Genomic DNA, 24,907 nt, shown 5'->3' with positions numbered 1-24,907 from the left:
AACACTGTCCACTCCACTCAGAAGTGAGGACTGTTGAATGTTAAATAGCAGCCAACTTTATTATAAAAAAAAAAGAAAATATGTTGCTTTGAGTGAATCCAGTATTAACTGAAATGTTTACATAATCATGTAAATCACATATTTTGTCAGATCAAATTCATGCAGCACGTTTATGTGAATATGAGTTATGACTACACTTTTTTCAATTTAAAGAAATTAATAATATTACTTATAATGTGGGCTGAGAAAATGTGCTTGCCAGCAATAATGCCACTGCTAGGCTATAACACATCAAAATTGATTATGTAACTCTGCTGGATGTCGACAAAGCTTCCTTTCATGTGATTTATCACATGAATTCAGCCCCATGCTTTAGGCCGGTTCTCTTGGCTCCTGTGTGACCAAGCTGGCTAGAATTTTTATATTTTTTGCACACTGATCTTCTTCATTATAAGACGTTGTTAATGTGTGCAGATGTATTGTGGATGAATAACTGCAATCTTTAGACACAATAGCATGTTTGTCAGTAATCTTTCATAACTGAATTAATGCTCGGCTGCATCTTTGATATGAGTCCATGCTGTAAATGAGTTATCTTTATTCCTCATAGCAGATTGACTGTTAATGAGTGACCGAACAGTGAAATCAAACTTTAACTCTGCCTCAACCCCCCCTCGTGGTCCTCACACTACATATTGGGACTCAGTGGTCCTTGACTCTCCATCCATGATATACCCCACCCAAACCCCCACTGGTGAACAATAAACAGCGAGTAAAGTTACAGACCGCCGTGTGCTGGTATTTATGCCAGACTGCAGCCCCCCCCCCCCCCCCTTCTCCGAGCAGCAGCAGATTATCGGACCGAACCATTGCCGCAGTTCAGGTTTTCCGCACCTGTCACAACGAGGCTCCACGTCCGCAAACCAGCGACTAGCACCGCAGCCGAGCGTGTTTGCTCCTCTATGCTGCAAGACGTGATGTCGGACCGGCGCCTGCAGACGCTGCCACAGCGCAGCTCCCGGTGAGGACGAGCTGCCGGATCGCAGCGACCCCCCTCCTCCTCCCCCTCCTCCCCCCCGTACACCCCCATAGCGCGACCGGCCGCGTCCTCCGCCGCCCGCAATGGCGTGGTAGCGACTCCGGTGTGTCCAGGCGTCTCTGTGCTGGTTGCGATTCGAGTCCCGGGCGATGTTTTTGTTTTTCCGAAAGGTTTTCGCAACAAGAGGCATCCATATGTATTTATTTATTTTTTGCACGAGTTTAACCCTCTGGATTACAGTTTATTTGCGTGACGCTTCAAACGGAGCCGGAGCCGCGAATGTAAGTCTTTTGTTTTTGTAACGTTGAAGCATCGTCGCCGTGGTTTGTGGTTTTAACAGTTAAACTCAGTCTTCTTCTCAGAGGAATCGTTGATATTTCGAGCGCTGTGGTGCACGGGAGGGGAAATAACACGGAGGTAAATAGACGGCGATACAGTGAGCTGTCATGTTTGTGCGGCTGATGCGCGGCTCTGCCGGTTTTGTTTAATCCCGCGGACACAATGTGGAAGCCTCCAATTTCATCTTTCACCTTTTAACTTTCTTTGTCTCTGCGCGTTGTCCTCCGGCAGCACAGGATGTTACTCAAGTTCAAACGGGTGCTCTTTTTTTTTTTTTTTGTGCACAAGGATTTCACATAGGTGTTGCCATGGACCAGCGAGAGTCCAGCATGGTGAATGAGCAATATTGAACCAGGGAATTTAGGTTTTCAGCCACTGCTGCTGCTGCTGCATCCCTGCCATTCAGCACTACTGAGATTAATGGATTCCCTGTGTCCCAGAGGAATGTTTTTTTGTTTCATATTGCATCTTTGTGGAATACATTTCCTGAAAGGATTAAACATTAATGGCTGTAGGTATGGAATATTTAAACATTATCCCCTCTGCTCAAACACAGTCTTACTGCAGTGGGTAAACCACTCTCATGTTGATGAAATTCTATTTCTTGTTGCCTGGATCTTATCATCACATTTATGGCGCAATGCTATGTTTGAGGGCTGGCATTTAGTAGGAGCCAGCATAGTGCCAGTGATGGTGTAGAGAGCTGTGGGATGTGGTGGCGTACAAGGGTCACGGCTTACTATATAAAACCGAGGGAGTGGGAGAGATAAAGCAGGAGGAGGAAACCACAGTAGTTCCTGCAACATAGCACCCGTTTTAACATAGAGAGCTGGAAGTATTGATTTGAGAAGGTAAACAGCGCAGCAGTACTGAAAAGACAACATAGTCGGAGTGCTTATCGAGCCTGATAGGCTTTCATAACTTGTTCTCGTGCACTAAGAGCTTTTTTTAATCATACATAAGCACCTTGCCATGGTTCTAAACATTGTTATTGATGGAAGGTCGGAATGAGCTTTTCAATCATGATTTTGTTGAGAAAAAGCCCTAATGTTTAATTTTATGTGGCGTTATGGTGCAGAAGTTTAAATAGTTAACTCTCTGAGCTCACATATAATCATGCAGTGTTACAAAATGTTTCTATCTTTACATCTCCTTTTTTTTTTTTTTTTATCTCTGCAGGTGTGAATGGGCCTGAAGGAATTATATCACCAGGTGGATCTGATAAAGCAGCGCTGCGGTAGGTCAAACTAGACTCCCAACTGCCACATTCTAATGAGGCCCCGGCGATGCTGACGTCCCCTGTGAATCCAAAGACATAGTCATGCTGAAGACGGAGGCCTCGGGGGAGAGGACCAGCCTCCGGAGTGCCTCCCCCCACCGCAATGCCTACCGGGCCGAGTTTCAGGCCCTCAAGAAGGCCTTTGACCAGCCTCGGATCGATGGAGACTCCAAGCCCAAAGACCTAGAACGGGTGAAACAGCCAAGGGGCCGCCAGTATGGCGGCCATGTCAGTCGCATTAAGGACATGTTCATGCAGATGGGCACAGACACTGTGCCGGCTAAGGCCAAGGAGGAGGATACCTCGCCACAAAAGCTAGTCAAGCCCACCAACTTCATCAACAAGGCCGATGGATCAGTGATAAAACTCCAGCACTCCTTGTCAGCTGACAGGGTCGGAGGAGCCGGAGCAAAGTTCTCTGAAACCAGGAAGCTGTTTGAGCAGCAGTCCCGTGACCAGTCCCAGTCACCGGTCTTTCCAATGGGACGTGATAAACGAGGTTCCCATGAGCACCTCGATGACTGGCGAGGTACCAGATCCAATCGAGGCAGCACCGACTCCTTGGACTCGCTTTGCTCCAGAACGGAGGCGTCCTCGCCAACTGTCAGTCAACTGAGTGCAGTTTTTGAAAATGTCGATCACAGCCAGCACGGTGCGCCCTGCAGAGGAGTCAGCAGGCGGGCCCTCTACTCACCAGATGGGTTCCAGCGCCCCGGAGGCGACTTCAGTGAAGACGATTCAAGACAATCTCCTGTTCGTGGAAGCTACCGGAGCAGGGCAGGGGGGAAGTTTCCCTCATCCTTGTCTTCTGAGGACCTTCTAAGTTCCAGTCCTGGCACAGAGGCCTCAGAGCTGAAACCAGTAGGGCAAACGGAAGAAGCCCAAGACAAAGGAGACGAGGTGGAGCCTACGGGCGAGGACAGACGCCGTCTTTCTGGGCTCACCACCAACGGAAGCCAGGTCAATGGTTCGTGTGAAGAAGAGGAGGAACCTTCAGAGACAGAAAAACACGTAGAGGATCTAGGGGTGTCCAAAGCTTCAAAACCTACAGATGATGCCGTGATTACCGACAGAGCTTTTGAAGATGCACCTGAGCCATCGTCGACCCCGCCAGCTGGGGAGAGCAAGGAGGATGGGGACGGTTCAAGAGGAGTCAAGTCCCCTGAATCTCCCAAGGAGCAGGTGGAAGAACCTGATGAGGAATACAGTGGGAACGAGCGGGTGGTTTTTAATGCAGACGGGGACGCCTGTTACCAGGGTTGGGGGGAAAGCTGCACAGACCCCGAGGACGACCTCTACGGAGACGACGAGGATATCGTCTACGACCCGGGCTCCGATCTGACAGAGATTCCCGGTCTCCCGCACGAAAAGAAAGAGGACATCCCTCCGAAGAGGAAGATTCGCTTCAGCACCAGCTCCATTACAGTAAGTTGGGACACTGAACTGTTGTGCAAGTCTTAATTTTGAACACTGAGCGCAATCCATCATAAAAGGCTTTGTGCAGCTCTTATCAAATGTAGGTTAAAACAACAAACGGAAAACTAATATTGTATTCAGAGCTGCTTTTTTATACACTTCTATTTATAGGTGCTGTTGAACTACTCATTGTGGCTCGCTTTTTTTTTTCAATTACATCTTTATCGGGTCATATGATCGCCATAAAATGTTCTGACATCAGGAAATCTTTATCCCCATGGGACCTCTTATCGTCATTTCACATTTTCTCCCCTTAATAAGCTCTGTGATATGCTACATGAAATGGCAAATTGTTGTAGCTGTTTTGTGATGCAGAGCTCGAGGGTCAAAGCATCGCCCTCTGGGAAATCGACGTGTTCATGAGCAGAACATCTGTGCATGTGTTAGTCATGCTGGTTCTGCACCCACACGGACAGCGTGTTTTTTCTCAACCATTCCCATCTCTGTCTTTTTAAATGAGGGAGCCATTAATCGACTCTCCAGGAGGATATTTTTCTATATTTACGTAGCAGAGTCAAATACTGTGTACTGTACGTACATAATATAGTGGTATAGTTTATACGTGTGTTGAGTTTGAACCTTGAGTCGATTTCTGGAAAGAAATTACATGGATTTTCATCATCAAGCCAAGAGAGATTTCAAAAGGGCTGGAAACATCGTAATTACACAACAATCAGGTTTTAGTTGTGAAAAAAAAATGTAATTGTTTCTGATGAAAATACATCCATTATGTGCAGTTCCCACAGATTTCCATTACCCTGATAGCTTTTTTTTTGTTGTTAAATGAACAGAATAGTGTTACCATGGCGTTTGTTGCATCATCTGCCATAAAGTGTTTGATGCAGTTTTTCCGAGTTGGACACAATGCAGCCAGTGTTTGTGGATTGGGAAGATGGATTTGGAAGATTATGGGAAATATTTTGCAGCCTTTATCCTCAAGCATTTAGGATCAATAAGCTTAACATGTGCAGTGGTAAACAACATGCTTTAGGTTGCCCTGCTATCCTATCCTAATCCTATTTCTTTCATTTGTCAGTGAAATACAATACAATGAAGTATATTTTTGTACATACAAGAGGTGTGTGTACATGTGATTTAGAGAGTGAGCTTTATGTATGAGACGTATCAACACAAACATTCCACAAGTCGAGGATCAATCCTATTAACATACTATAACGAGCCAGAACAATTAGCCCAGTTATTCTGAAGAGAAAACATGAAAAGGTGCTAATTATGCTGCACCATCGACGCAAAACATCTTTCTCTTTTCCTCCTCAGGACGACTCTCGCATGAAAACACAATCGTAGGCGTACATTTTCACTCAGGATATCAGTTCTTTTATTCTGTAATATAAATGTACGCTTATTGATTAATTAAATTGTCTTTTTCTTCTTTTCTTTTAGAACAATTTAGAGCGCTGCAAAGCTCGTTGTCCCATTTAGGTTGAACAGGCAGGGAATATGCTCCTCTGTTGTTGTCTGTCATCTCAAGGCTTCTGTTTTCTATGAAAAGGACAGACGCTCGTTCATCATATGGAATATTCAAGTGGAACACCCCCCCTCCTCTCCCAACACCACCCCCTCCCCCTTTACATAGACGCACACGCACAATTAGACATGCACCCCTCCCACTCCTCCATCGTACCCCCCCCTCCTCTGAGCACACGAGGGACAAACAGGGTTCTGTCTTTTGTTCGTCTATATAGTGAAAGAGAACAAGCTATTTTCTCTGCCCTCGGCCCCGCACAAGTCCGGCTTGACCCCTGTGGGAGGAGGCGGGCAGGCAGAAACCGGCGTATTAGAATCTAATACTCAACGTCCCCTCCCCGTCATGTAATATTTCTTGGTCCGGCCCCATGAAGCAGATAAATCATTTCTACATCCCGGCTTTGAAAGCTTAATTAATTTTACAAATCATCACGGCAGCCACAGGGAGATACAGGGACACAACAAGCTTTTGGCGAGATCTTTGTAAACAGGTTTGAGGAGACGAATAACAGGTTCAGATGCTCAGAGAAGCCTGTTATTGTGTTGGGATTATTCATCTAGTCTTGCTAGTGGCCCTCCTGAGTGATGATCCCCTGACACTGAAGTGTCTTTACATCTATTGGATGAATTCCCATGAAATGTGGTTCTTAATCACTTGATCCTCCTGATCTTTCCTCTAGCGCCACCAGCAGGTCAAAGTTTTCAGTCATCCTGGGAAATATCTCAACATCCTCAATCTACTACAAAGATTTCGTACCGACATTCCATGTTTTCCAGATGATTAATCCCAATGATTTTGGTGATTGTCCTTCCTCTTGTGCCATCACAATGTTCCCAGCAACTATTGTATAGATGCCATGAATTTTGGTTAAGGTAGTCATGCCTCTAAACTGTTGTAACTTTGGTGATTCCTGACTTTTCAATTCATTGCAATTATCAGGTTGAAATCAATAAATGACATAGAATATTTGAACCCAGCCCTCATTCCCCATCAGTCTATTGCTAGAAAATGCTAGCATGCTAACACGCTAACTAAGTAAACTTCAAACAATATTGTTATCGCATTGTTATTGTTATGTCACCATTTAGCTCCACATATCGCCGTGCACACAAGAGCTGCTTACCGTGGCTGTGAACTCGACACATTTAATTTTAATTCCTTTTTTTTTTTTTATTATTAACGATTACTTCCACATCCTTTCCCTCAGCTGTAACTTCCTGATTGACCCAGTGAGAAGTGACTGCTTTGAGCGGCCCGAGGCGAAGGCCTGCTCTCCCGAAGGCAGTGACCTACAGAAGACGGAGTCAGATCTCGTGTTCAATCGAGCGACCGGTTTCATCCTCGATGTCGGAGCCTCCGGTTTCCTGGTTCACTCCGAGGCACATAGATTGATGTTGTATCATTGAAGTAGTCTTTTATTGCACTTTTGATGTCCTGATATCTAGAATCTGATGTTTGATCACATCTCAGATGTTTGGGAACCCCTGTCTGCGTCTCCCACTGTTTAAACTAAATTCAGCCTTGATCTCAAACGAAATCCCTAAAGCTTTTTAACCGTCTCGCACTTGTTGCGGATTTATTTTGCCAGCATTGTGTTTTCTTCTTCTCTTTGTGGAAGAAGTCTTCTCCCTCTGCACACAGTCTGCTGTGTCAGTGGCCTCCTGTTTTCCTCCCTCCCACTCAACGTGAATGGCATTTAGATTGTCTTTTTAATGCAACTTGTTTTTTTGTGTGCCGCATTTCCATCAGTCAAGACACCCTGATATCTTAATGGAATTAAGCCGCTGTGATGAGCGGAGCACCGGTTTACTGGCTCCCAAATCAGCCCCTCCGCTCCGCATGCAGTCTGCGACTGTATCAAAGAGACTGGCGTTTTGTCCATTAGGTTCTGCTGCCGCGCCGTTGGCAGAATGCTGAGTAGCATGGATCTGAGTTCAGAGCCACGATCGATGTGATGGATGTGTGTCGCTGCTCGTCTCTGTGGAAATGGTTTAAGAGCCGCGAGACATTTTTATGAATGTCTTTTACTAGACGTTTTGACAGGCGTGTTGTTCTGTAACAGGGATGGTTCGGTCTTTTTTTTTTTTTTTTTTTTTTTCTGCGGTGTCTTGTGAATACTTTTGTTTTTGGGAGGTTTAGTTTCCTGTCTCTAAATGGATGTGAGACCAACACAGGGGGAATATGAGGTTACTTAGATGAGTCATTTGCCTCATGCCAGGGGCGGGGACCAGAGTGGTGGCATGGGTCACCTCCTGGAATCTGATTGGCCGACCTCCCCTACCAGAGTCGGAAGTTGATAGTTGCCACTCTTGTTTGTATCATGGATATATTATTGTACATGATAACAGGGGCTGTCGGACTGCAGCCTCCGATTGTTAACATGTCTTATTGGAAAGTCAATCAAATGGCTGCAAAGAGACTATTAAACTTATTGAAATGAAGACCGCAAAGAGATGCAAATTATCCACAAAGTCTCTCAGTCTGAGTGTGCTCCTCCGGGACATTTTACATGTCTGCGTCCACGGGCCCATTGTCTCGTAATCTCCGCGTGGCTAAAGGCTGTTTGGAGTCACAAATTGCAGCTATTTAGTATTGACTGATATTCTCTCATATTATAATATATGAAGTTGTTTATTTGGCATGGTAACTATTAATAATGTACACTGCTGTACCCCAAGAGTGGCACAACGTTCTAAACCCGCCCCTCCCTCAGATATATCCTCATGCTTACAGATTAGATCCCACTAAAGAACAAGACAAATAGACATATTTTCCTTTTTTCTTGTGTACTTTTGCTGTATGCAGGTTTACAATGAGCCCATCCTCCCTGCTGCACATGGCCGTTTAAATCCAATGTAAATGCGACAGAATCCGTGTGCGATTCAAACATCCTCCTTAACTGGAGCATCACATAATACAGTCGTGTGCTCCACAAGCTCAGATGAGATGGCCCCCAGCCAGGATCTTTCTGACCGTGTTTTTTGATGGAAAGGATTACTCTACTTAAGAACAGTCTGTCTTTCTGGATGATGGTATATGTGTAACAGCGTTGCTTGAATTTTGGAACCAATGCTGACATGGATGTTGTTGGCAATGCTGTTTGTAAATGGTACTTAAAGGGGCAGCACTGCTATAGCTAAGCCACCTTTTAATATAGTGTAGTGTTGCAGCGGATGCCTCATCCGCTAAAAATGTATTTTGCGTAGATGTAAGACTCAAAGCCTACAAAAACTCATAAAACTGATTGACTCCTGCTAAATGGTATTAATGCCATCAATATATTATATTATGTTATTTGCAATACAGAAATTTCTGTACCTCCATATCTTTTAATTGCAACATTTCTTTTTAGCATTCTGCGCTAAATTCTGGTGACTTCCCCTCTGTGAGGTGAGAGAAGCTGGCTGCCTGCTTCCCAATTATGCAATGTGCAGCTGGGCATAATGGGAGAGAGTAGGGTGTTATTGGGAGAGAGTCATAACTCCCAGTAAAAACAGCAGCGTAGATCAGTCAGGACGGCTAGGTAACTCCTCACGGATTGTGTAGTATGGGAGGAACTTGTGTGATGGATTTATATGTTAGCATGCAGATATTTGAATAAAAGGCTTCATAAACAATCCAACACTGTTCTTCATAAATATTCTTTATGGGTATCATAAATTAAGATTTTGTAGAAGAAGGACCAGCTGTGAATGGAAAAGCACGTCCTCACGACTCCATGGAATTTTTCCTTCCTCACTTATCTGACAGGTACAACTACTCCAACCTCGGGTGTTGGGTGTGTGCGTAGTTGTGCGTGTAGCTGAGCAACTCCATTATTAATGCAGGGGTGTTTTTCTTTGCTTGTTTCGGTGCCACCCGATCCTCCCCTGGGGATGCATTTTTAACGATCCAGGTAAGGCGAGACGGGCCTTGCGGGTTCCGAGGCCCGTCAGTTGCCGTACAGTGGGCCGTGTCATGAACCATCGCCCGACCCAGTCCAATCTGGTCTCCTGCTAATGAGCGGGCTGTCCGGTTTAATTATTGCAGTAAAAAAAAACAAAAAAAAAATGCCACAGTGACTCAGTATTTGCTAAGCTGGTGCCAACGTGTCCTTGTTTGTAGTGAGTCAGGAAAATGATTAAGGTGAACGGTCTGAATTTAAACCGGAATGCTGAAAAGCCTTCTGGACTTATTTCTGTCCCGAGCTCCGTGCCACAAGCAGAATTATTCCGGATCACACAGAGCGGTGATTGTGACGTGTGCTCCCAAACTCTGCTCAGTCATAATGATGCACATAGCGTAGCGAGTGGGAACATCGTACTGTTTCAAGCAGCATGTTGTCGTTGTGTTTTCTCTGATCCCAGCCTCCCACTCGCTCTGTATGACCAAGATATAAAATAAAGCAGCACATTGTCTGCAGCCATTCAGTTCTAGTTGTTTACTAGTATGCTCTGCCCCCTGTTTAAAGCTGGCCCCTCGCTCTCTCTCTCTCTCTCTCTCTCCCTCCCTCCCTTGCTGTGTCTCTCGTCCTGTAGTTGGCCAGTGGCTTGGTGTGTTGGTGGGAGTCATGGCACCCGGTGGTATTGTGCCATAAACAGCGGACTGAAGTTCTATTTCTTTAGGGGGGAAAAAACATGTCGGCCACAGAAACAGAGGCTGAATCTGCCTTGAAATTAAATCCTAATGGGTTCATATTAGCAGAGCATTTCTCTCAGAGATCTCCACATGTATAACTGTGTCTACTCTGTATGCAGAAGACACTTCGGTTTAAAAAAGAAATGCTGACTTAGATTTTGGCAATCCCCCACATGTCAAAAGTCAGTGTCACTTCCTCAGATGATGGCTGATGTATGCCAAGATGACAGAAAGGCTTGAATTAACTGTAGAATCCGTACGTCCTCTCACTGATCTTTATTTTATATATAATATTACTGTTTTCTCACTTCTTTCCATCTCCACCTCGTTTATATCTGTCAGTCTCTCTTGGTCTGCTCTAACAAGACATGAGTTAATTTCCATCATCAGCACCTGTCTCGTCTCCCTCAGCATCCAGACACTTTCTCCAGCTCCTGTCAGCTCCGGTGAAGTGTTGTGTGAGTGGGTTGTGTGGCCACAGGTACAAGTAATGGAATGCAAATGTGCTGAGCTGTCGCAGCAGAGCAGACAGGGTGTGTGTGTGTGTGTGTGTGTGTGTGTGTGTGTGTGTGTGTGTGTGTGTGTGTGTGTGTGTGTGTGTGTGTGTGTGTGTGTGTGTGTGTGTGAGGCTGTAGCTAATCCACTGCAGGGTTTGCTGGGCTGGAGCCGCAGCAGTAGGAATATTTCTCCTGGGCTTTCGAGCCTCTTACTGCCCTGGGCAGCGCCTACTGTCTGCAAGGCACAGGGCGGGCGACGGCGCTGGCACAGACACAGCGATGGGCCGGTTTAATACCATCAGAGGCGGTTGGCTGGGCATTGGCGCCATGCTGTGACATCTTAGGCAGGGACTCAAACAACCCTGGAGCAAATTACCCCTTAGTTTTTCATTATTTTTTTTTGTTTGTTGTTCTTTTTAATTTTCTTTTTCTTTATTTCCCTCTTATTGCCTGTTTCATTCTTCAATAGCCTCTCCGCCTGCTGCTGCTCTAACTCATGAATCATATGAGTCACTCTGTGGATATTGCCTGTCATCCTCTGTGAACTCGGCTCTTCCTGTTCATTTACTCCTCAATTTTCTCATCATCCTAAAGCATCTCTTCTTATGTCCCTTTATTGGTCCTCCATTTCCATCTCTCATTTTCCTCCCTTTCCCTCCCCATTCAAATTATATGTATTTATATTTATTTCTTGTCCAGCTGTGTTCTTGCTCCCTCTTCGTCTCTTCTCCCCTCTGACATCGTGGGCCCTTGGTTAATCCCCGCTCCTCTGTTGCCGAGGCTAGACCAACAGCTGTCCAGACAGACTGACAGAAATGGACACCATCTTAGCATGAACTTGCATGCATGCTTCTGCAGGATCTTACCTGCAATGACACTGCAGGACTGCACACATCAATTCTCATACTGTCTTTGCTCAAATACCTGATGTGCATTCTCAGCATACGTACTCAAGCACCCATAAAGACACGCAGGGAGACAGACAGGCATTTGCACAGAGTGAGAGGGCTCGGCTTTATTGACATTAGTGGCTCAGGTCGTTTGCGGGCGTCTGCATTCACAGCTGCAGCATAAAAACTGCATTTCAGAGGAGCAAACCGAACGCCCTCCATCCTCCTGCGAGGCCTTGAGATCAGATACACTGCAAATCTGTGAATGAACAGTCTGCACTTAAGTACCAGTATCTCCATTGTGAGGAGTTTGTTTACTGAGTGTGTTTGTGTACTAATCAGTGTGTTGCACAGATTAACCATGAGGATAAGCGTAAGAAGAGATGAGATATTGGTGAGTGGTAACGTGAGAATGAAAGGGAGAGAGAAGAGAGGTTGTCATTATCCACTTCACAGTGTATGTTTGATCTCAGAGGAAGAGGTGTGTCGGCTGTGTACTGTGTGTGGGCGGATGAGAGGTGATTACACTGAAAGAGTTGCTATAGGACACAGTTATATGTAGAGGAATATGTTTACATGCGGACGGTTGTGCGTTGTCTTTAATCCTTTAAAATACTATTCCATTTCCAGGTGGGTAGCTTCTATTTAAAACTGGATTTCAGTTGAGCACCATGACCTCAGCACACTCCACTTGAGCCTGAAAGTGCAAATTCATGGGCATGTTGTCATCTTGAGGTGGTGAGGAAATAGATGTCACACAGTTACTGATGCAGATATGGGTGGTATGCTCAGACGTTGCCGGTCGCAGGGATCCATTTATCGGATTATGTGAGTCAACATATCGATGTGCGTCATATTAGGATTGCTGGAGCCGCATAGATTCACCCTTTCCTTGAGTGTGTTCCTGCATGCAGACAGCACTGGGTTCAGTGTATGTTCGCTAACACTTAACAACGCATAGCCGAGGCTGATGGGAATGTCATGAGTTGTGCAGTATGTGCAGTATTGCAGTATTGAAGTATTGAATCACAAAATAAGTTGGACAAACTGTAATTTGGATTGGGTGATGGTGCCAGGTCAAAGGTGGGAGAAGTCAGGGGATTAGGGTTCGTCCTTTGGGATCCATCATTGTGTACTTCATTTCATGGCAATCTATTTGCTTTGAGTTGTTTCAATGTCAGTTTTGTTTGAGTCCAGCTATGATACAGTCTGTGTGGTTAAGTGTCTGCTTCCACAGCTGTCAGACATGCAGGCCTGCTCCTCTGGCCATTGTCCAGCTCCCTATAGTAAAACAGACAGCGGGCAGCAGCAACCTACAACACTGTCAAGGGTAAACACAGTGGCACATATTACTGTATCATCTTACATTCTCCCTTATCTCTCCTCTGTTACTTCAGGGGGGAAAAAGCTTGTTTTTGCAGAATGAAATCCAATTATTTTCAGAGAATAAGAAGATTATTCATAAAAACCCTAGCATGACTCGCATTAAACCATAAAAAAAGACATCTTTTGAATCGCTCATCAGTCTGCACTGGTTGACCTTCCCATTTCAGCTCTCCCACCAGTTTTTTTTATCCATTTTAATCCAGGGTCATTTCTGAGTGTTCTTTATTTTGGATGCCCAAATGTCTACCTAGTTGTCTGATCTCTGCCTGACAGTCTGGAGAAATAAACTGCTCGTTTCCACTTAGAGCCAGATAACCGGCACGTCTCTATCTTCTGGGAAAATGCTTTCTATTTGATGGTGCAGTCTGTCTCTTTGTTTCTCTTTCACCTATTCTTATTTCCCCCGTGCATGCTCTTTTATTTATCTTGTCACTCCCTCTTTCAGTCACCAAGGCTCTCTCGCCCATTCTTTGTCTTCTCTGTCCGTGTCTTTTTTTTTGGAATTCCCTCTTCTGCCTTTTTTGTTATCTGTCTCTGTGTCTTCGCGTCTTCGGCCACTTCTTCGCTTGGCTTTTCTCACCGATGCCCACTCATTTGTCCCCATCTCTCTCTCTCTCTCTCTCTCTCTCTCTCTCTCTCTCTCTCTCTCTCTCGACCAGCCACATGCTAATGTGTTTGCAGAGAGCACACAGTGACTGAGAGGCCATTAGAGAGTGCTTACTAAATAAGCGTCGTGCTGGTGGATTCGTCAGCAGTGCGTGTTTGAGCGTTGGTATTTATATATTTTATATTTCTTTATTGCCGTGCACATCATATAAATGTATAAAAATATATATAAAAATATATATATTTGTGTGTGTGCGCCAGCGTTGTTAATGCGTGCTGTTTATCACCCTGAATGATTGATGACAGGCAGGTCATTCATAGAGCTCACGCATGATCCCCCAGAGGAAACATTCAAAACCAACGCTGGCAGCATCACGCTACATCAATACGCCTCAGCTGTGAGTTTGTTGTGTCTTTACCATGTGGCGAGTTATTAGTCAAACCCACACAGTGTGGAACATGTGTAACTAAAATATCTTGTGTGACAATATTTATGCTTTTATTGAACTAGTTTGCCCTCTTTGGTATGTTCTTTTCACGTTTCCAGCCATACTAACGAATACAAACAGACTCCAGTATTGCTTATTGACGAACATAAATCAGGCTTTAGGCCAGGTCAGTACATGCGCTGTGACATGACGCCTTATTGATCTATTCCGGGGTGTTTCCTCTTTCACTCAGTTCAAAGAGGTCAGGGCACGGAGACGGGCAGTGACTGACTTGCTCAGTGACACTACAGCAGGGTGGGGGTGGTAAACCTCTGTGCTTATGATGATAATTGATAGTTAAATGTTGACAGCATCATGTGGCAAATGTCAGATTTTAATAATAGTGGCTGCACTCAATGTGGGCGAGAAACAGAAATAGCGCAATTCACATTTCCTCATAGACATTCTACATCCCGACTCCTTCTTCTTCCAGCAGCCAGCGTTCTGCAGAATGCGCACTACAGACTTTGACAACGGCATGCACGTTGGAGTCTGCTTGTGCACAGCTCCCTCCCCTCCCTTGGGTGCAGAGGGCAGTGGGAGTGCATGGTCGGGATGAGATGTGCAGTGACGGAGACTCCCCATCACCGCAATATGTTTCTTTACACTACGTGTCGTTAAACGTGGTTGTAGTTGCAGCTTTGCTATGTTTTTACTCAACATATCTCCTTTTATAAAACCTCTAAACATCCAGGATCCTGCTCTATAATGAGAACTAGCTGCTCTCTTTGAATGTACGTGTGCGCCTACGTCCTTTAACTCCTTGTGCTCCGTCTCCAGGTGTTCAACACCTACTCCAACGAGGATTACGACCGTCGTAACGAAGAGGTGGATCCCGTGGCCTCCTCCGCGGAGTACGAGCTGGAGAAGAGGGTGGAGAAACTGGAGCTCTTCCCTGTGGAGCTGGAGAAAGGTGGGAAAGAGAGAATCTCAAAACGAGGAGGAGGATCCTGTCAGTTACCCAATATACCCAGTAGACAAACTCACCCACATATGGGATGTCACGTTTTCCTTTTTTCCTCAAAGGTGTGATATTTCTACTTTCTGTCTGTCTATCGGTTCTTATATCCCTCCAGTTCACTACATGTCTGCTTAGGTTAGATTAAAAGACACAAGGTGTCCCAATTCCCCAGCATTAGCTTCTTCATTTGTCTTTTTCTTCTGTTGAGGTTTGCCTCTGTCGAAATACGATCTTGCACGAGAACCTGAAATAAAAAGGCTTCACATCAATGGATTTCACCATCCACTTGCTGTTACGTAACCCTGGCAACTTGTGAATAATTAACGCAGGACGGAGACTGACGAATACACTGGAAGGGAATTTCCCACCCAGCTCATTTTCCTATTCATGTGAATGTGCCTAAACTACTAAATGACTCCTCCTCCTTCTCTCCATTAATAAATCAACTGTTCCTCTGTTCTCATCATGTATCCCTCAGTCCGCCCGACAGCGGTAGGAAACTGCGGCTCGTGACCCGTCACACGATCATACGCGCTCGCACTTTAACCACGGGGTGTGTCTCTGTTTCCAGATGATGACGGCCTCGGGATCAGTATCATCGGGATGGGCGTCGGCGCTGACGCGGGCCTGGAGAAGCTGGGCATCTTCGTTAAGACCGTCATTGAGGGCGGAGCTGCCGAGAGAGACACCAGGTGAGATCCGCTTTCCCATTGGACGTCACCCATAGCACTGATCAGCACGGCTGTCTGGAGACACGTTAATGCGAAAACGCACAACAATTAGTCAGCAATTTTCTCTCTCTCTCTCTCTCTCTCTCTCTCTCTCTCTCTCTCTCTCTCTCTCATATACACACACACACACACACACACACACACTCAAACGCAGTCGCACTCTGTCCCTGTCAGATTACATAGCAGGGGTTCGGATTAGACCCACTGGCTGTGTGTGTGTGTGTGTGTGTGTGTGTGTGTGTGTGTGTGTGTGTGTGTGTCAAGAGTGTTTTTTGCAAGTTTGCAAAAGTTAGTCTGTCAGTGTGTCTGTGTCCTTAGATGATGTGTGTGTGTGTGTGTGTGTGTGTGTGTGTGTGTGTGTGTGTGTGTGTGTGTGTGTGTGTGTGTGTGTGTGTGTGTGTGTGTGTGTGTGTGTGTGTATTTGTGCTTTATAAAGTGTGAACATTGTGGAGTAAGCACTCAGCCAGGAGGAGATGACAGCTTCCCAGCAGGCGAGCTGTGTTTTTTTTTCTTTTTCTCCGGCCTCTAAACCACCAGCCTCTATCTATTAGTGCGTCTGTGTGGTTCAGGTTCCCCATAAACAGATTAAAAGACAGATAGGCACTTCCATCCCATGCAGCATGAGAGCAATAAGCACCGTAAGCTCCGTGTACTCGCCGGGAACCCGACCGCAAAGGGGTTGTTTGCGGTCGGTAGGTGCGTTTCCTTTCTGGGATTAATTTTGTTGCCCTTTCATGTAGCAGCCAAGGCTGCCATTTTTAGGAACACGTGAGAGTGAGATTAGTTAAAATGTGGCGAGCAGAGAGACGGGTGAGAGGAACAGGGAGAAACGGCTTGTTCAGAAGTGGGAGAAGTTGTTGTAAGTTGACAGCTACATCGACTCCAAAAGTCTCATTTCCCCTCAGCGACTGTTTGAAGAGTTGGAGAGATCAGAGGGAGGCTTTGCTAAATCTCAGATTCAATTCAGTTCTGAGCCGGCTGATTCGATCCTTTTTTTTTCTCATTTATTTAAACTGAACATATTTTGAATATTACTGTTTTCAGCTCTCAGTGTCCCATCCAACATATTACTCTTAACCATTCTGTCAGACTCAAAGAAGTCATGAGAAACGACGCTTGCTTGCATTTTCAGCAACTGCTTTGGTCCAGATGGCTGTGACATCAATGACCTTCATTCTGGTGGTTAAGATGATACTAGAGACTTTTATTGCATGTCATGCCTTTATCTCTCCAGACAATTCTGTCTTTGACTATATACTGTCACATATCCATAAATGCAAATATGCATAGATTTATGTTAATGCATAAAAACATGGACAGCTGATAGATATTTGGAATACACCCCAACACAATTCCAATTTCAACGAGTTTATGTGTTTTTCTTAATTGAAGTCCAATCCACTTTTGGTCCGAAAATGTTCTAAATATATACATATCATTTACAAATAATAAAAAAATAAAAGTTAAATGAAGAAAATGACTAAATGAGGATAAATTGCGAGGGTTCTGAGTAGTACACACGCACAGTAAGGAAGCAGGAAAAAGTCAAATAGGTGTTTGTCCAATTCATCCAATTTCAACTTCAACAATACTTACTCTTTACATCAGTAAAAACAAATTTTTCACTGTAAAGGTCAGTTTAATGCAGTATTCTACCATGATATTGCTTGACTGATGAGGGCCTCTATGCAAACTGAATCCTCCTTCATTGTGAATCTGCAGCTCTGCCAGAGTCCCCGTGATGGATTTCACATGAAACCGTGATCACAATATCAGCGAAATGAACCCAAGGCTCCAGATATTAGTGATAAATAATGGATAACTTGTGCACATTCGTCGCCCATTAAGTGCTCACACACACACACACACACACACACACACACACACACACGCACACACACACACACACCAGGTTTACAGTCACTAGCCAGAATGTAATTTCCTTTCCATCATTACCCTTTCCAGCTATAGGGCGCTCTCTCTCTTTCTCTTGCTGAGTCAGACTTAATGGTCTGACAAACACAGACACACACACACACACACACACACACCGGCAGACAGATAGATGGGCTCGGCTGTGGCTCACTGTACTGTCTAGTGCAGATGACCCTAGGTGTGTGTGTGTGTGTGCAGGGGTGAGATGGGGTTATGAGACGAAGGTGTGCGCGGGTGTTTTCCCCCCCGCTGCCTTTGGCTCAGCGGCTGTACGTCGGCCAGCCTCGGCCACCTGAAGCCGAATCGACACGTTAGATGCGGCGAAGGTCAGAGAAGCGTCTGAGCGGCAGACAACCACCTCGCTCCCTGTCTACCTGTCAGGCCGATGCGTCTCCATGCGTCCACATGACAGCTCTGGCTGATGTGTTGGGTGTCACGGTCATATCAAATCCTCCTCTGCAGCGTGTTGTGACAGGAGCTGAATGGACACTGGCGACTGCAGATGCTGATGCAGCCATCGGAGGACATTGCTTGATTTACATCTCGACTGCACAAAAATGTTATTTAATTAATCAGTCTCTTGTAGTTTATGGAAATATAAATAAAATCGTTCTACTCTTTCAACAATGAATGTCCCTCAGAAATGTTTTGAATGGTGTTCAGGAAGAACATTTAGTTAAATCAGTGGTGCTCAGATTTCAGCATTCATAAACATTTGCACCAAATGCTGTAGAATCAGCTGGTTTGAATGTATTCCAAGTATTCAGAAATAATAACATAATTTGTTTGGTGCATGCTGATTTATCTTTGTGAACCTGAATAAAACTCATGAAACAGGAACTCATTATCCTCTCAATTATCCTGAGTGGGCTCACTCTCCAGTCCCCGGCATCGTGCTGGTTTAATGGATAAAAATGATAAGTGTTATTAAATGTCAATGATATTGAAGAGATTGTTGGAAGTCCTACAGAGACCAGAGTGGTTTGTTGTAGAAGAAAACGATGTTTTGAGCCTTCAAGCGGTGATGTTAAAACTATATTTCTTGAAATATACTCAGAGCTCATTTTTGTTTTATTCAAATAGAAAATAAATGATTCAAAACTATGTTTCAGAATCCGCCTTTGTCTGGTTTTTATGCAGATTTAAATTGAATATTTAGCAAGACGTCTCTGTTATAGTGATCAGAAGTTTATTATCGGATCAAGATCTTAGCCGATGTCTCGTCCAGAGCAGAGCAGATATTCCGGCTGCGTCGTGGCTCAGGGTGGAAGGCTAGCCGGCCAACATGTCCTCGTTAGCCCTCTTAGTTCTCATCTCTTCTGTCTCCTTGGCAGGAAACAGTCTGAAGCTATCGCTGTGGAAATGTGTGACCACAAGAAAGTCTGACACTGTTGTAATCTTGAGAATAATGTGAATATGCGGGCCACTTTGTCCCTTGCGCCTGTTGTGTTAGTTCTGGATAAGTCGTAATGTGTTTTTGTAAACTAACACATCGTGAACACAGACTGACACTAGAATCACCAGTTAATCAGAGACAGAGTTTTGGTGAATAAAGTGTTGAATGATGTTTCCCTCTGTGTGCCTGCCAGGATCAAGGTGAATGACCAGATCGTGGAGGTCGATGGGACCAGTCTGGTGGGCGTCACCCAGAGCTTCGCTGCCTCCGTCCTCAGGAACACATCAGGAGTGGTCAGGTACGAGCCATCTATATATACAGTATATTATATATAAGAAGAGGACAGAGGGATGCCAGTGATTTCATTAATATTAAAATTAAATGGTCAGAGCAAGATCAATTAGATTGAACATATATTCAATTATGGTCAGTAGAAGCTTGTATTTATAAGAAGATGTTAACATTCAGTGCCTGATTAAATTTTTAATTTTTTTTTAAATAATTTTTTCTTTTTTATTGCATCGACCCATAAGATTTGTATGTTTTCATCCGCTGATGAAGACCTTTGGATTACCATCAGATTATAGAAGTGTGTCAAGCAGCTATCAGCCCCAAGAACCAGACGTACAGTATCAGACGTAATTACTCACAAACCGAAGCCCCGAAAAATCTCCTCCTAAACTCGGCAGCGATCAGCGAGGACGTTCCTCACTCTTCGTCGTTTCCGAACGCCGTCGTGGACGCGAAAGTTGCAAAAAAAAAACACAAAAAAAAAACAGCCGCTTGAGCAGCCACACTCGGAGAGATTTTGTTTGGCAGCTCTCTTGACGTCATTACCATATCTGACATACTTGAGGATGTGGGAACACAATATGTGACAAAAAGTGTGGTGTGTTTGAGAGTGGAGCGGGTTTTTGGCAGGGCTTTGCTTCCAGCAGTGGGGAGCAGACACACAGACAGAAGCAGCGTGGCAGCGAGGCTTTGATTTGGAAAGCCTGCGTTGTGCCTGGAAATATTTTTTAGCCTTCCGTCTCTTACTTAAAGTTGGTTCTTTCTCATGCTTTGTTTTTTTTATGTCTTATTATTTTTGGATTATTGTATAATCCAAAGCCTCAGTGGTGTCAAAAATCTGGTCACCGTGTTCTCTCGGGGAGTTGTGGAAAGATAGATGTGTGTGCTGCGGAGAATCTGGTCGCTGAACAAAGACACGTCCAACAGTTTCAGAACTGTTTGCTCGACTAATATTGACAATGGGGGTTTTCCACATACCAGGATGTGGTACTATAGGTGAGGCAGCCTTGAGAAGTTTCCATCCATCACCCACGTTTACGTAGATTAACGTGAGCCGTTTATGGTCTAATCTGCCGACTGAATATTTAGAAATACAATGAATGATTTATAAGATGGATGAATTTAAATGTACTGTATGAAAAATACAACACTGACATTGTTTTAGCAAAATTATAATGATAGTAACACTCATTGCTATTTCTCATAGACTGGTTATACTCTTTTCTCCCTCTCTGCTCTCTCACTCTTCCAGTCTTCCTTCATCATGTCTCACTCACTCCTCCTCCTCCTCCACCTCCCCTGTAAATCCTTCTCTCTCTGTCTGATCACCAGAGGTTTTATAGCCAACTGTCCTAGATTTGCCATTTAAGCTAAATTTAACCCCAACTTCCAGCAGTGCACCACCCAGGTTTTAGTCAGATGTTCACTATAAAACCATAGACTGATCACTGTGACATCACCTATTGTTTTGGGGACTTGCGGTTTAATTTCAGTTTTCCATTTCAAATACATAATAACACTATCCTCACCCTTTGACTACGTCTATAATGATGCTCCCAACTACAGAGAAAAGGTCTACATTTCCCATCTGTGGCCCCATCAGTCATCTCTGTTATGTGTGCACCTGCATCCTATAATGCCTGTCAGCCCAGTGCAACCTAATGAGGAACACGTGTCCCGTTGTGCTTTTATTTCCTTCTCTTGTCGATCACAAATTAAAAATGCTGTCCCCTTCGTGTTCGTGCACCGTACTGCATGTTGAACGAGAGCCGTGCCTGCATTAGTTGCAGTAATTGATATGAGTAGCGAAGGTTTCTGGAAGGCTCTGTGTGTGGTGGCCCCAGACCGGTGGGAGGTAAGGAGGACCCAAGACAGACTCCCCATGCGTGAGGAGAAAAGGCTGTTTCCAGGTCAGCTGCTCCTCAGACCTCCCTGCTGTCCAAAGGCTTGTTCCAGTACACTACTTAGCCCAGCCAGCCCCTCGCTCTTGTGTGTGTCTCTCCTGCCCTACAGTTGTTCCTTCACATGTAGATCAAATACGCCTCTCAGCTGGAGCGTAAGGCCTATTCCACTTCGCCTTTAGAAATATATGAAAGAGCTCTGGGGAAGTGAATTCACTTGATTAGGTCCCTGCCTCGAATCCACTCTCTCTTTCTCTCTCCGTCAATTGTAGGGCTGCTGCTGGATTTTCTTCCTCTTTTTTTTTTGTGTCAAAAACAATAGAACAGAACTGAAATATCATTGGCAGGCATTATGACATTCACATTAGCTCAATAACAGATGTCATATATTATGGATTATGGGCAGATAAAGGACATATTCATGCATATATAAGCAGATCGTAAATGGAAGGTGAATCATTTGAAGCAGAGAGGATGAGCAGGGCCGGGCCCATACAATGAAACTGTGCTGTCATTTACTTTTAGTGGGGAAACATATTTTGTCATGGATAACGTTTGCCTTTCAAATGTGAAATCCACTGAGCTAGTTTTTGTGTTGTTTCAGTTTAAGAAAGTGCATTTCCCTCGGAAACATAATTGAGAGTGCAGTTTAGCTGTATGGGAATGTCATTTTGTAGGAGACAAGGTCAGCACCTTCCTTATTCCCACAAATAGATTGTCCATTTTGTCCTGCTTTGTATCTGTTTTTTCTCCATCTTAGTATAAAAGTCAGTGTTTCCATCTCATGAATCTCCCTGAAGCTTTCAAGCCCTGTTGGTGGACTGGCCTGTAACCATTTATGAGCGATTGCTATTTTATTTTATTTTTTGCAGCTACAGTACTTTGAATATTTTCAGGAGGCATCTGTCACTTCCAGTCACTGTTTCTGGCAGGTCAGGAAAATACATTGACCCAAATGCCAACGGGATCTGCAGCCCAAGAATCTGCAGCAAAAACGGCCAAATATTTTCACAAAATGGTCTTTGGGCAGATCCCAAAGAACATGCGGTGTTTTACCGCCCCTGCTGTTGGAGGTTTCCTGGAAGAGTGAAATTATTGCTTGGTTTGTCAGAGACTTTGCAGAATAAAAGTGAGCAGTAAAACCTCTATTTGCAGTGAAATTACAATGGAGGGAGGAGGAAATCACTCTGCCTCTGCCTTTTTATTTTTAGATTTACGATCATGTAAACTATGTGCTGTTGAATCTAAGACGACTGCATCCTTCTTTGACCCTGACGTACAACAAACACACTATTTACAGGAAGGCAGCATATATTTGCTGCTTATTTCACTTTTTTCAACCATCATGTGTGCTCCTTGACTTTTCTTTCCCACTTTGTCTACATATGAATGTGCTATGCGTCGTTGCTAGGTCCCATGTGTAACTGCAGTAGTAAGTAGCTCGAAGGCAGAGCCTGTGGCTTTCTCCATTTTAATTCCCTGCCAGGCTAATAACAGGCTGCCTGGCTGAGCTCAATGTCTTCTCGTATTATTATGTGTGTCTGGTCTCCCAGCCCAGCCCTGATACGTCAGCAGATGTCACTGCTGTGTGGCTGTGGGCTTCTGCTGCTCTCACACAGAGATTTTTGATTTTAACAACCATACGTACAATTGTGAAATCACCGATGTAAACGTCAGCCCTTTCAAAACGTGCAGTCACTGTAACGTAGTCGCTAGCTGGTTAACTACGTCCATAATGGTGCGGGTTGTTGCAGGTTCGTGATTGGCCGAGAGCGTCCAGGCCAGCAGAGCGAGGTGGCCACGCTCATCCAGCAGACCTTGGAGCAGGAGAGGAGACAGAGAGAGCTGCTGGAGCAGCAGTACGCCCACTACGATGCCGACGACGACGAGGTAATGACCAAAATATTTACAATGTGCCTCTTAATAAAAAAAGATATTAATAATGCTCATTATATCACACTTATTTGAAGTTCCTCTGTTGTCGGTACACATACTTTCATACACGACACTGAGGCTTCCAGCTGTCACTTAATGTAAATCAGCTCCCTTCTCATGATGGTTGACTGGAAGTTTTAGCTTATTAACTTCATAAAACTGACTGACAGTGGGCTTAGATGCTGGCACACACACACACACACACACACACACACACACACACACACTGGGAGGATGACATGTGAGTTCCTAGAAAGCTTCACTCAGCGTTTTCCTTTCTCTGCTGTGACGTTTCCTCCACCAGACACCGAGCTCACGGCCCTGCAACTCATGCTACATGAGTAGCATCAATCAATGCTCCCATAATCACGGCCCCATACACCTGCAATGCTGTCAGCTAATTAAAAGCTCCTATAGAAAGTTGAGAATTCAGCATTTCATTTTTATTTGATTTTTTTAATACGCTATACCACAGATCCCCACAAGAACACATTAACATGAGAATTGTGGTTGTATTAAAATTGTTAATCCATACAACTGCAGTAAAAACACGTTGAGCACCGGGCCATTTATAACTCCCTCCGTAACCGCTGATAGAGTAAACAGTTACCGAACCATTACAGAGATCTATGGGGCAATAAAAGGAAGTCATCAATATTAATATCTCTATAAATATTAGAAGACGTTTTCACCGGGTGGGCGGGGAGGGAGGTTATTTCTCACTCTGAGCGCTGCCTGGGTTGATCTGACAGTTCTTTATGGTGCTGGGCCTCCTGTCCCAAGGGGAAGAGACGCTCCTTTAGTTAGCAATTCATTATTTGTAATCCAACACACGTGGACAAAAGCATAGGGAAACACACACACATGCCATATTTACTTTTATTGCTAATCCTCTTGATACGATTGTAAATTAAACTAGAGAATGCAATTTCTACGAAATTGCGGTGTGAATGATGACTGCTGAATAGCTGACGCTACGCTGGTATGATGATTTCAATGTGTATGAAGAAGTGAAATTAGGATGAGTAGTTGGAAAAGTGGGAATTGGTTGAATAAGTATGAATGTCTTTGAAGAGTTGAATAAAGTATGAATGTGTGTATGAAGAAGGTAAAGTAGAATGAATAGTTGGAAAAGTGGGAATAGACTTTCTAGGTGAATGTATGCCTGAGCAGAAGATGTTTGACAAAAAAAACTACAAATCCCACTGACTGCTCCTGTCCACCAATCAGAGCACACCTGCTGTCACTTCTCAAGATCAGAGCCACAGAGTGCCGTCACCATAGCAACGGCACTCTACTCTGCGTGTGTATGACTGCCTTCAGCCTCTCTCTATTTCTCCATTTCGGCTTTGTGGAGGGTCCGAACAAAAGCTTCCCACGCTCACACCGAAACTCCTATCGCCAAAATCTTTGCAGCGTTAGCGCCACAAGACTCTGCTGAAGACACTGATGACTTTTATTTTTTCCTAGTGTCAGAAATGTGGACGCTAGGGCGAGTTAGAAATGTGTGAGTTTCAGCATTTCTTTGAAAATCTGCTTCTCAATTTGCATTGCAGTCTATTGGGAGAAAAACCGACATGGCCGCGCTTAGAGGTTGCTAGTTCAAATTCTGTAAATCTCACAGAGTTTTTGAGCACATTGTCAGAGACAG

The 24,907-nt window shown here is 44.5% G+C and overlaps 2 protein-coding genes across 7 annotated transcripts in view; one reads left to right on the top strand and one right to left on the bottom strand.

The window, feature by feature from the left end:
- ppp1r9a (protein phosphatase 1, regulatory subunit 9A) overlaps positions 1–24,907 on the top strand; it is a 49,204-nt gene that overhangs the window by 2,721 nt on the left and 21,576 nt on the right. For 4 of the 6 annotated variants that reach the window (XM_084032469.1, XM_084032468.1, XM_084032467.1 and 1 more), the window contains exons 1-6: positions 891–1,021; positions 2,558–4,082; positions 14,887–15,019; positions 15,639–15,759; positions 19,323–19,427; positions 23,076–23,211. In XM_084032469.1, coding sequence (XP_083888595.1) covers positions 2,700–4,082; positions 14,887–15,019; positions 15,639–15,759; positions 19,323–19,427; positions 23,076–23,211 — 1,878 coding nt within the window. In that variant the 5' untranslated portion in view covers positions 891–1,021; positions 2,558–2,699. Of the gene's footprint in view, positions 1–890; positions 1,321–2,557; positions 4,083–14,886; positions 15,020–15,638; positions 15,760–19,322; positions 19,428–23,075; positions 23,212–24,907 lie in introns of those variants that run through there. The other 2 variants (XM_084032465.1, XM_084032466.1) reach the window with 2 other exon arrangements.
- pdk4 (pyruvate dehydrogenase kinase, isozyme 4) overlaps positions 20,708–24,907 on the bottom strand; it is a 37,873-nt gene continuing 33,673 nt past the window's right edge. The window contains exon 12 of the mRNA XM_084032494.1: positions 20,708–20,718. The gene's annotated coding sequence lies outside the window, so the exon portion shown is untranslated. The remainder of the gene's footprint in view (positions 20,719–24,907) is intronic.

The sequence above is a fragment of the Eutrigla gurnardus genome (assembly GCF_963514095.1).
Source record: "Eutrigla gurnardus genome assembly, chromosome: 17".
NCBI lineage: Eukaryota > Metazoa > Chordata > Actinopteri > Perciformes > Triglidae > Eutrigla > Eutrigla gurnardus.
The sequence above is the reverse complement of the archived record's forward strand: the minus strand, read 5'-3'. Positions and strand labels throughout refer to the sequence as shown.